This window comes from Cynocephalus volans, chromosome 16 (genome assembly GCF_027409185.1).
Source record: "Cynocephalus volans isolate mCynVol1 chromosome 16, mCynVol1.pri, whole genome shotgun sequence".
Lineage (NCBI taxonomy): Eukaryota > Metazoa > Chordata > Mammalia > Dermoptera > Cynocephalidae > Cynocephalus > Cynocephalus volans.
This window is the reverse complement of record NC_084475.1, coordinates 57,610,108-57,622,818: the sequence shown is the minus strand read 5'-3', so window position 1 is coordinate 57,622,818 and position 12,711 is coordinate 57,610,108. Positions and strand designations below refer to the sequence as shown.

Sequence of the window (12,711 nt, the reverse complement as noted above, 5' to 3'; positions counted from 1 at the left end):
ACCATACTTTTAAAAAGAAATTAAAGAACTAATAATAGAAGTCATGTGGTAAACTGCAACAGTCTTTTTCAGGGGCAACTGGGAAATGTATATCAAAAGCCTTAGAATGTGCATAACCTTTCATTCAGTAATTCTACTAATTTATTCTAGAGAAAAATTAGAGAACAATACAAAGATTTAGGCAAAAAGATATTCATTGCCACCTTATTTATAATAACCAAAAAATTTGGAAACAACCTCAAATATCCATTAATGGAAAACTGATTAAACGTACTATGGTGAGTGCACTTAGTAGAATTCAACTCAGTCACCAAAAATAATTATGTAAATTTACATTTACTGACAAGAAAGATATCCATGATATGTTATTAGGCTTTAAAAAGTGCTCACAGAATGGTATGGCCCAATTATTGTTTAACTATATATAGATATATTAAATATAAATTATATGTGCGTGCAAGTTTGCATTTACGTCTAACATATAACCAGAAGAATGTATACCAAAATGTTAACATTAGTCGTCTCTGAATGGCAGAATTTCAAATGACCATAATTTTCCTTTATACTTTTTTGTACAGTTTGATATTTTATTGTCATGATCATGTATAATTCTATAACTTTTTAAAAAGCTAATTTTTAATATCAGCAAAATTTCTATCTTTATATTGTTTAAGGCAAAAGTGATTATACACCTGGGTACATTGTACTATTGTTATAATCTAACAATTTATATGAATAACAGCAATAAACCAGAGCAATAAAAAAATCTAATTAGGCATATTATATTTTTTTTACTAAAAAAAGCAGTGTCTGACATATTTAACAAGATTTCCATTCAAAATGGCTGATTTCTATGTTCTAAAAAAAATCGACCAGCTCTCTGAAAACTCACTCATTTATGTGAATAACACAAAGAAAATATCGAAATGGTACAATCTTCTAAATGAAATTGCCTAACATCTCTTTAATTTCTAAGTATGCAAAAAATGTAGAAATTTCTTGCAAAGCAATTAGAAGTCTTCTGTACTAAGTAATGCAACAGAGAACATATGTAAAAAACAACTAAGAGTAATTCTTGGTATTTTTATTCCCTGACAGTTTAGGTACTAATATCATTTATTTCATCCTTCTATATATAAAAATTGTAACAAAATTCCCTTCAAGATACTTTTTATGATTTATCTTTATAAACACAACAAAATAGCTCAAAGAAATTTCTATGCCTGGAAAATAAGCATAAACGTGAAACACCATGTTATCCCAAAAGTTGTGCATATAACACATAACTAAAAACCGTACCAAGCAAGGACTATGTAATGACATTGTGGGTTAGGGGTGATTAAAGGATTACTGTATTTATGGTGAAGGCTTTGTTGCTTAAAATCTTCGTAAATAAATGGTTTCACAATAAACCCTCTCTAATGAAGTGTTTATAAACATATACTTACAAAATACACTACATTTCCAGAGGTACAGTTATTATGTGCTAAGCCTCAAACACTTTTATAAGATGATTTGGGAGATTTTTCTCCTTTTAACTGATGTGGGCCTAGAAGTAAAAAATTGACACCAAGTATCTTACGGGCACGCACAACTTAGACAAAAGTAGCTTCCTGAGTCATCTTGTAAAGCACCTGAAATCAAGTATCCATTCGCTCATATCTACGAAGGACTTCCTGTGTATTAGGGATGGTTCTGCGTGCTGAGGATGCAGCCACGAACAATGTCAAGTTCCTGGCCTCATGAGGCTTTCATGTTAGTGGCAAGCCAACAAATAATGAGTATTTACAACTTATCTGTCACTATTCTAAGCACTTGCAATGAATTAGCCCCTTTAATCCTCACACTAACAGTACGAGTTAGAAAATTTTATTGTCTTCATTTTCACAGATTAAGTGGCCAAGAAAGGTTAAGTAACTGGCCCAGTTAGCCCTCTTTTGGATTTCTATTCTCCCCATTATTTCTGCACAAATGAAATTGTATTCTACAGGTAGAACCTACCTTTATTCTTTTTCTCTCTCAGCCATCATAAAAGGTAACAAACAAAAAGCCAGCAAGCCATAGTTTACAGAAAGCAGAATGGCATGATTCAAAGTATGAATAAACCAGTTACCCTACTCGTTGGAAATGTGACCTTTAACATCTCACTTGATCACAATAAACTTTGGTTTCTTCCCTTGTAAAATGGATAAAAGCAGAGCACCTATCGTTCATAAAGCTGTTGTAGAGATTAAATGAGATCATAATATAAAGTGCTTTGCATAGGAACTGGCACAGAGTAAGCACTCAACAAATGTTGGCTATTGTTATTATTCCTTTAATGGTTGTTTGTCATTTATTGTTGAGTGGGGATAGAGACACAAATATCGATTGGATGCCTGTTAATATTTGCCAGATACTACCAGCATTATATACCATAATTATTGAAAAAACACAATTCAGGGTATAAGATAATGAATAACAGATACTATCTTTATAAAGTATGCACAGAATTTTTTTTTTACAAAGTCCTCTGCATTCACACCGTACTGGAATCATCAATTAAAGCTAACTGGTCTAATCTGGGTGTTTTTAGTTTTCTCAGTATTGTAGTGAAAGTCTGATATACTTTTCTTTGGGAGGTAAAAGCACTGGTATAATAGTTTAAACTTGCCATAGGAGCTTAGACAAACAGTTTCACTGGAGACAGGGCCTCACTGGAACATCACATGACGTGGAAAAGTAAATAGGGAGCTACAGTAGGCTGTGCTTGATCAAAATTATTTAAATCTTTTGAAGAAACAGGGAAGAGTAAAGGAACCAAATTAAAAGATGTGGAGAAAAAGATTCTAAATATCCATTCCTCAAAATCAAACATATACACACCTTGAAAGTAATGAAAGTGTGTTCTCTACTTTACATGCACTTCCTCACTGAGTCCTATTACAAGCATGAGAAATTGGTAGCATTACACTTTTGCAGCTAAGGAAATTGGGGCAAAAAGCTAGCAGATCTCAGACACTAGTTGAAATGAATCTTCTCCTGTAGGGGAACATCAGTCATGTGCTCTTCTGGGCTCAGAGAGGATAAGAAATCCACTTACCCTACCTGCCTTTTCAATAGCATTCACTGGCCTCCCTTCCATCCAGGATTATACCTATAATACAGTTGTCCCATTGGAAAAGACAGAAAATTTCAGCTTCTACTGCTCAAATGATAGCTGTGCAGGTTGGCCAATGGTTCACACACGACCACACCCTGGATGGTGATCCTCTCCTCATGATCAAAGGCCATGTACTCTGAATAGTTCACTTTGGCACAGTCAGAATCCAAAACTAAACAAATACTGAATTCCTAAATAAGTAGCTACACTTAGCATAAATACACATTTTTATACTACAGAAAGGTGAAAAGTAGAGGGTGTCAAATGGAAACAATTTTTTATCTGTGAATCTGTCTACAATGCAGCATAAACTATGACCTATATCATATATAAATGTATACTTAATATCTTATAAACAGAAGAAAAACTCCATTATAGATTTCCAAGGTTTATTCTTACCATTTAACATAAATGGTGTCTAAATTTCCTAGTGTCAGATTTACTAGTTCAGCTTTGCTGTCAAATACTCTTAGACTTATACCTATAATACAGTTGGAATTATATAGGAATACCTATAATTCTGGCTCTGGGCTCTGCCATTTATTTGTTGTTGATCTGAAGAATTACCTGTTGTGGTGGTAGTTTTTCAATTATAAAATGGAGAGAGTGCCATCTATTTGACGGGGCCATTGTGAGAATTAAATGAGATGATATATTCAAAGAGTTAAGCATGGTGCCTGGTTCACAGTAACTGTTCACTGAAATGTTATCTATTATTTATTAATGTCTTCTAATTTTCTAACTGCAATGTATATTATTAACATATAATGTATATTACAGCATGTCAATGGAAAATTTACCAAAGCATTTAGTATATGGTAATGTGCATAACTATTTTTACTAGAACCTGAAAAAGATAATAGTTTAAACTACAGGTCTCTACACTGGCTTCTTGCTGTTCACAGACATCAGAACCATAGAGAGTTCGTGCTTTGTCCTCCAAAACAGCATTCCTAGCAATCAGCCTCTTTCCAAACTACCAAAATCCAGTCTGGGGGAAGTCTTTATTTGTGAATTATGACAGGTATTAAGCCTTGTGAGATTTGGAATTGAAATAGTCAAATAAAGGATTATTTCATAACCACTAGAAAAACCTCAAATCATATTGTACTTGTGGTTATGATAAATATATAATTAGTGACAATCAAATTTAAAACATACATTTTAATCTCATCTTAAATAATGGTACAGTATTCTACCCTATAAGAGAAAATAAAAATACTTCATGCTGAGTTTTACAATTATATATATTTTAGATACATTGATGAACAGTCTAATCAAAAAAGCAATGAGTATTTTTTTCTTTGTAGAGCATTAATTTGGGTACCGAAAACAAATTAAAGTATGGAGCACGTAAAAAAAAAATAACATAGCTCAGCATGGACTGACATTAATTTTGTACAAAACTAAAATTCCAAAGGGTCATAAACTGAAGATTGAAAAGATTACTTTAAACCTCAAGATGTGAAAGAGACTGAGTTTTAAGAGATATTTCTCTTTTAAATACACAAAAAAATTAACAAGGATAATCCCTTTTGAAATATCAGGCTTCCTATAATTTACATAATGTTGATAAATTTTTCTAATGAAGGTATTTGGCATTAAAAAGAATAAAGCACATATTGAATTTGTTTTGTCCAATTAAAAACAAACATTTTAAGAAAAAATGATCACAATAATATAACAGTGCATAAAATAGAAGGATACATACAGCATTTGAAAATGAATGTTTCTGAAAATATATTTCTTTATCAACTTTATTTTAAAGTTATTTGAGGTTTTATGATTTGGTATTTTGAGTTTCATAAATTGAATGACCCAGTTTGCACATATTACAATGTTCATTAGAAGTAAACATTAAAAGGTAAAATACTCTTCTAGTTTTGCTGAAATTAAATTATCCCACATAAGAAATGTTGGATATATTTTGGGATCAATGTTAAAAAATTTCAGGTATCTCTCTTGATAATTTTATCTAAAGTGATTTATTTTAAAACAACAAGAGCAACAAACTGAGACTAGTTTAAAGATAGAAACAGCCTGGTGTCTTATTGTCCTCAGCTGATAGGAAAGTAGTTCTTTTAATACTGTACTTTGCCATGAAACACATATTTTCCTTCATAAAAATACTTTTCTGGATTATTTTAATAGGCTAGTTCTAGGCTTTAAAGAAAAAAAGACAATTTTTTGTGAAATGTACTATTACGTGATAGAAGAAAAATGATGAAAAATGTATTTGTATCTCCCTTAAATTATTCACAATACTTTGAGGCTTTCATTCTCTCCAGTTAGTACAATTTATTTTTCTATATGTCTCAGTAGCAAACAATGTTATTTAGACTCTAACCTGGCATGCTACAACCTCTGGCCCGCCCTTGAGCCCCTCCATTGCAAAGGTCTCCAGGTGCAATTTGGGTAGCTGCAGGGTGAAGTCATTCCTACTTGCCGCAGTCCGTGACAGCGAGATCTGATCTCTGACCTAAAGGGAAAAAAACAGCATCAATGGTAATTCCCCTTCAGACACATTAACTGGGATGAACTGGGTCCCCTTGAGCCCACTGAGTGGACTTGCATTGATCGCTGGACCTGAAATCCATGAATAAATTTAGGACTAATTGATTTTTCGTTGCAAATAAATCTCTAATTCAGAGTGCTGGGGGAGAATGTTAAGAAGAAAAAGCATCCTCCTGCTTGAAATGAGGGAGGGGAAGAAGAGTCACTGGAGCTCTTCTGATCAAGAGGTTTTGAAATATTTTTTCACTGTTCCACCCTCAAAAGAAAAGAGAAAGAAAAAAAACCGCACAAAATCAAAAACAAATAGCAGTCTAATGATTATTATCGCTTTCTTAATGACATGTTTAATTTAACTGATATTAACTGATATATATTAGACAAGATATTTATTAGGAACTAGTCTTTGAAAAGAAAACTTCAATAATATGTACCTGGAATAACAACAAATACACTCAACACAAAAGGATACTTAAAAATACACAAGGAAGAGGTCTGGCCTTTCCACTCTTCTGAAATTGCAGGAGTTTATTAAATTTGAGTCTTTAATGATTAAATACACATAAACCAACTTGGTCACACAACTTCAAAATAATATAAATGAGATAAAATCAGTAGTATTTGTACTACATTTTAAGTATTCGGAAAGGTAACAATACAAACACATCATGGATACAGTAGAAACACCAATTCTCCAGCCAGTATGGAAACATATGCAGTTGATATCCCACTGCCACCTTCTGGACAAATGAGAAAATATTTCCTATATAATGTAAATATATAAAAGGAAATGCTCAGAAACAGGTATTTTGGTTTTTAATTTCCAAACTTAGTAAAAGCCTCAAGAATTCCACAGTTCAGTTTGCATTTAAGTTCAGTAAGCTCTAATTTTTAACCATATAGTTTAATAATAGGAGTTTTCATATATAGGCATATTTTCTAACTTCCCTTATGTTTGAATATGTTTTAAAAGTTTATCTCTTTGCTATCATATATTTCATACATATTATATAATTAGCTTAAAGGCACAGTGAAAAAGAGTTTTATGAGGTAGCAAAGGTCAAGGATGGGGATAACTATAAAAATAACATTAATTGTCCAAATAAATATATTTATAGCTCTAATTTTATCTGAGCGCTTTCAAATGTATCTTGGCAAAAATATCACATAGAAAACTTCACTTTTCTATTCTATTTGGGCAGACTGTAAAACTGCTTGAATTATTTTTTATTATATGAATGAATTACATAAGAAATACACACATTTTCATAAAAGTATCATACTCTATAGGGTTTCCTTAAACCAGCAGACACACACAAACACGTGATGACATCTTTAATTGTTCATGCTAATCTAAGGTTATAAAAATCTTTGTATTTTCCAAGTTGATCTGAAGACCTTTTTTCAACAAGTGAATGTCAAAGTGTATGCTGTAAAACAGACACTATGATGCAATTGTTATGATAGTGTGAGTACTATATGCATGCTGAAGTCCCAATTCAAAACGTAAATTTATCTGAAGCAACATTTTCCAGAGTCTTCAGTCAGGATGAGAATGCTATTAAACTTGTTTAGCAAAATGAAATAAATTATATTTTACAAATATATTTGCTTTAGGCTTTATATTTTATATGTATGAATACCTTTTCTGCTTTTTTTGTCACCAATGTGCGCTCAGATAAGAGAAAACATTAATGTGGATTAAGGTACTAAGAATTTATCAACATCAAACCACTAGTGTTTTCCCTTCTACCCTTCTGAACCATAGTCAATAGATCTAAATATTTTACTGCACCCTGGCCAATTCATTGTTTGATGTTTAAAAACTCACCCAGAATCAAAGAAAATTTATTAAATTTGAGCCCCCAAATGAGATACTATTAGCTTTGAAAGTCAAGTTTAACTGCGATATTGATGATTCTCTTTTTTCTGTGACAAAATTCACTAGGGAAATCCTGAATGTCAAAGTACAAAAGCAGATTGCTAATATGGGCAAAGAGAGGGGAAAAACCATAAGCAATATAGGTATAATCCACAACACAGTTCAAGCACTGGAGATCCTTTAACCTGATTAATATCAGACACCATACTTCATCCATGAAGTTTTGCGTAGAGTGAACAGTAAGCCAGCCATATTTTATATTCTTTAAATAAACTTTATGAGCAATATTAAGTTGGGGTATTTCACATTTAAAACTAATCTACTGTCATTTTAATATTTTCACTACAACATTATTTAATTTGCCAAATTAAATAATTCTTTATATTAGATGGAAAAAAACCTTCAAAATGCAACTGTTTTTGCTACACCTAATGATGGACATCATAATTAGAACATTATTTGAATAATATGCATGTTTTAATATTTTCATTTAATTATAAATTATCTGTTGAATGCTGACATTGACATTAGGAGACACTGATCCATGTTATATAATAGATGCAATATCACAAATATTTCTACTAAAATTTTAGGAGTTTTTTCCTCCTTTACATTAAACTGAAACTTTGAGAGTAGGCTTCTAAAGTGTTCTCCAAATATTTCCAAGAAAAGTTTTTAGAAGAGTTGCGAAAAAGAATTGTCTAGGAATTCTCTCGTTCTAATGGGTAAAGGGAGTGAAAGCATCATATCAAAGGAATATAAAACAATGAACTAGAAAACAAGCAAAAGTATAACAGTGCAGCCAAGGAGCAGAAAGGAAAGATGACAAGGAAAAGAAAAAATAAGGGGTGAAAGGAAGAGATTGTTCAGAAAGAATGTAGTACACAAGTCTGAATTTTAGGGAGTAAACAAGGATAAACAGGGAAGAGATTCACAGAGCAGTGAGAAAGGACTCTCGCCTTGTTGAATTAAATGTGTTCGTGGGGAAAAAAAAAACAGAACAGGCAGGCTGAGAACAAAGTAACTAAAACATTTTTTTTAAGATGTAATGTGGAATTCCTTTAGGAAATACTGCCCATTGAATACAAAATAATTCTTGTCAAGAATGAGAATCTAAAGCAAATTTCTTACTGTCAAAAAATTTTTGAAGTAATATTAGAATGGTGAAATTATTTTTTTCTAAAAGGAAAAGTAGTTTCACCTTTTAAAGTACAGATTTTAGTGTGAATTAGGATCTAAAAAACCAACAGGCTCCTTTCCATAGATTAAATTACAATTACAAGTCGTAAATAATTTTAAATTGTAATTTCAAAAGTCAGGGCCTGGCCAGTTAGCTCACTTGGGAGAGCATGGTGCTGATAACACCAAGGACAAGGGTTTGGATTCCTGATCCCCGCACTGACCAATCACTCACACTCACACTCTCTCTCTCTCTCTCTCTCTCACTCACACTCACTCACACACACACACACACACACGCGTCAGTCTTTAATTCTGTTTACACACACCATTAGTCATCCTATAATTAAGATTCTATACCCTTTTCATTCTTATTTATTTACAGATGTCAGTAATAAAAACACATATACATTTTTCTACTTCGATATACCTAACAGCTCATTTTAACATAAAAAGAATTTTTTCATAGAATTTCACAATATAAATCTTGATTGTCAAACTTTAAACATTTTATAACATTCTATAAAACTGTACAATTTCATAATTTTTAAACAAAGGGAAAAACCTACATTATTTCCATTCTAAAAGTTTTATTTTTAGAAAGAACAGTTTACTTTCTCCCTTTCTTATTATATACTTTCAGAAAGCAGATATTCCTAATAGATATGTCATAAGAAATAAGAGAAATGTGTAGAGATACATAAATGAAACTTTCTAAAGAGTCAAAATATGAAATATATTTGCTTCAAGATAAATACATCTTTAAAAACATTTTATTATAACAATCCAGTTCTAGCTTTAAGTAATTCATAAGATCCATGCTGGGCTGTCCAGTTAGCTCTGCTGGTTAGAGTGTGGCCCTATAACACCAAGGTAAAGGGTTTGGATCCCCACACCAGCCAGCTGCCAAAATAATAATAATAATAATAATAATAATAATAATAATAATAATAATAATAATAATAATAATATCCATGCTGTAGTATTCCTATTTCTCTGGTTAGCCTTTATTAACAAGCCACCAATCTGTTTTCTAATTTTCTATGCTCTTACTATAAAACAAAAAAGCTACTTCTGACAGACATACCAACTATACAATTAAATTAGTCATTTTTAGAAAAATTGCTCAACTCTCAAAATGTGAACCTCCATCTTTTATCATGCACAGCTATAAATCCCTCTGGACTCAATGCTCCAATTTAAAACAAAACAAAACAAACAAAAACAACTAAAGAAATGAGTTACTAGCTGTGTTTTTACCAATAGGATACCAAGCCAGAAGTCAGGGTGTACATAAAAACTGTGATAGACTTAAAAACACATGTAAGAAGATATATACATTGACTGAATTCCGAATGCCCGGGAAAAGCAACTGATATCAGGACTTTATATCACATCCTTAATCTGCCTAAAATTTTATGTACTCCAATCTATTATGGCCTCCAATGCTTCAAAATAAATCTTTTTACCAGAGGCTTTCCAATATAAATACAGACCTCCACAACATGTCCTATCATACCCATTCTCATCATCCTGTGTTTGTGCTGTACTTTGCCTTGATTTTCCTGCCTTCCTTTGTCCTACTCCCTCCTTTGTACTTCCTCCCACTTCCACTGAATCCTTACTGCTTTCCCTTCTCCTTTTTATTATATTTTTCATTCTATGCACTAAAGCAGCCTACATACTATTTTTCAACCTATGCACTGGACAGCAGTGTGAAGTGAGCACACTGCAGTATGAGAACCAATCTAGCCCACGACCTCTTACAAAGTTTTATTGGAACACAACCACACCCATTCATTTACCCATCGTCTGTGGCTGCTTGACAGAGCTGAATAGTTGAGACCGAGACGAGATGGTCCACAAACCCTAAAATATTTACTATCTGGCTCTTTACAGAAAAAGTTGACTGTCCCCTGCCCTAGAAGTATAGAAGGAAAGGCTATTTTTCATCACCTACAAAGTTGTTTTAAATGCCTACCTCTCAGCAGAGAATGTGCAATTTCTAATGAGTCAACATTATATCACCAATACAGGGGCCATCTCAAAGACACTTTCTGGCTCCATTTTTCAAGTGTTTTATGATATAAATGTACCATCTACTGATGTATTTCCAAGTTTGACACAGTCTAGTACACAACTTGACTAGGCCAAACTTTCCTGACCACAACTAACTTCCCTCATCACAACTACTGATCACCCATTCTAATAACGAATCAACAGACAATTTGTCTAAACAATTAAAATATGCATGCTGGTGAGCCTTCTCTAAATACAAGGGACCTTCAAAAATTCATGGGAAAATTTCTATTATCTTTTAATTTCATTTTTCCACAAACTTTCTGAGTACCTTTGTACAAAGAGAAGATAACCAGCCAGAGTTAACTATGTAAATCTGTAATAACACTAGTAGCAAGAAAAACACTATGCATACAGAGGCTCTTAGTATGTGATCAGATAAGAATACCATTCCAAACTCGTGAATTCTACAATGTAGAAGAAAGAAAAATAATAAAACATATTTAGACAGTGCCAAGACTCTGATATGTGCCCAGGGATGCAAGGAGGGATCAGTGTGTTAATGCAATGGAAACGATATTCAGGAACTGAACAGTTGCATCTAAATAGATATTTCTCTCCTTCTTTTACCTTTTCCTTAACTATTTAATTAATGAAATAAATTGACAGATAACAGTACTATTTCTATTAGTAATAATAACACTTGTACTTCCAAAAGTATTTCATACTTTTCAAATTACCCTCCACACTACCTGACTTGATTCTGCTACCTACCTTGTGAAATAGCTATCGCCATCCCTCCTATGAAGATACTGAGTCCAGTGCTCTTAGCACCAAATAATAATGCCTCTTGATATCTATATATGAACAGTTAATAGTTGAAGAAATTAATTAAGGTTTTGGTTCTTCTTCCATTTCCCTACCTAAAAAATATATATATATATATATATTTCCCACTTTTCTTTGTCTCTTGTCTAGGAATCTTAGCAGAAAAAAAAAAAAAGTTTATTTTTCATTAAAGAAGTTTTGTGATAAGCAACGGAGAATATCAAACATTCTTATTTTCTTCAGCAGTTTCCTTGCACCTGTGGAATTCTCATTCATTCATATCCTCTCTCTCTCCCCACCTCCCTCTCTCTCATACACACACACAAACACACAGAAAATTATTACATTGAGACAAGTTACCTGCGTAGCAATCATCCTTATACAAGGGCCACTATCTCATGAGGAAGATCCCCACACCACGATGTCCCAGGATACATGTAACAGTTCCCCTGTGCTCCACACCTACTGGAAGGAGACCTTGGCACTCCCTCAGCAGAAGCAGGCACTCTGGTGGCACTGCAGCAAGCACAGAAACTCATAATTTGAAAAGTGGGAGGTAAGCAGTAGCATTCTTTTGCTGGCAGGTTATTTAACTTAACCTACAACTCTGGAGCAGAGCCAGAACTCTCCAATGACTGCCAGCTGCTGTCACCAGAAAAGAGGGCAAAATCCACCACCAAAACCACACCACACATTATTGTTACATCCCAATAATGGAACTAAAAAACTGATCTCTTGGATCAAATTATCAAGCTAGCTACATCCCCATTAAAGATCTGAAAAACTGACCACTCAAATCAAATTATCAAGCTATAAAATAGGGTGATTGAATCATGAACATCCTATAAAGGCACTGGACAGCATGATAAATCTGTGGTGTAGGCTGTGTGCCACAGAATGCACCCCACAAACAGATTACCAAGACCTTGAGCTATTTAAACAAACACAAAAATAGATAAATGTATTTACAAATTGTTACAGTCCTCCACACAGAAATACTTTCTTTCCTAGGGTAAATTATGGCAAAGGACAAAAACAGGTGGACACTGAAATTAGTTATTTAGATGTATTTAAGTTAAAAACTGTTAAGCACATGTACATGATGTTCTCTAGTGTCTTATCTTTAGTTTGTCAAGGTTTTTAAATCCCT

At 32.9% G+C, this 12,711-nt stretch overlaps 1 protein-coding gene across 1 annotated transcript in view; it reads right to left on the bottom strand.

Annotated features, from left to right (window-relative positions):
- CCDC171 (coiled-coil domain containing 171) overlaps positions 1-12,711 on the bottom strand; it is a 338,249-nt gene that overhangs the window by 78,937 nt on the left and 246,601 nt on the right. The window contains exon 24 of the mRNA XM_063080963.1: positions 5,490-5,621. Coding sequence (XP_062937033.1) covers positions 5,490-5,621 — 132 coding nt within the window. The remainder of the gene's footprint in view (positions 1-5,489; positions 5,622-12,711) is intronic.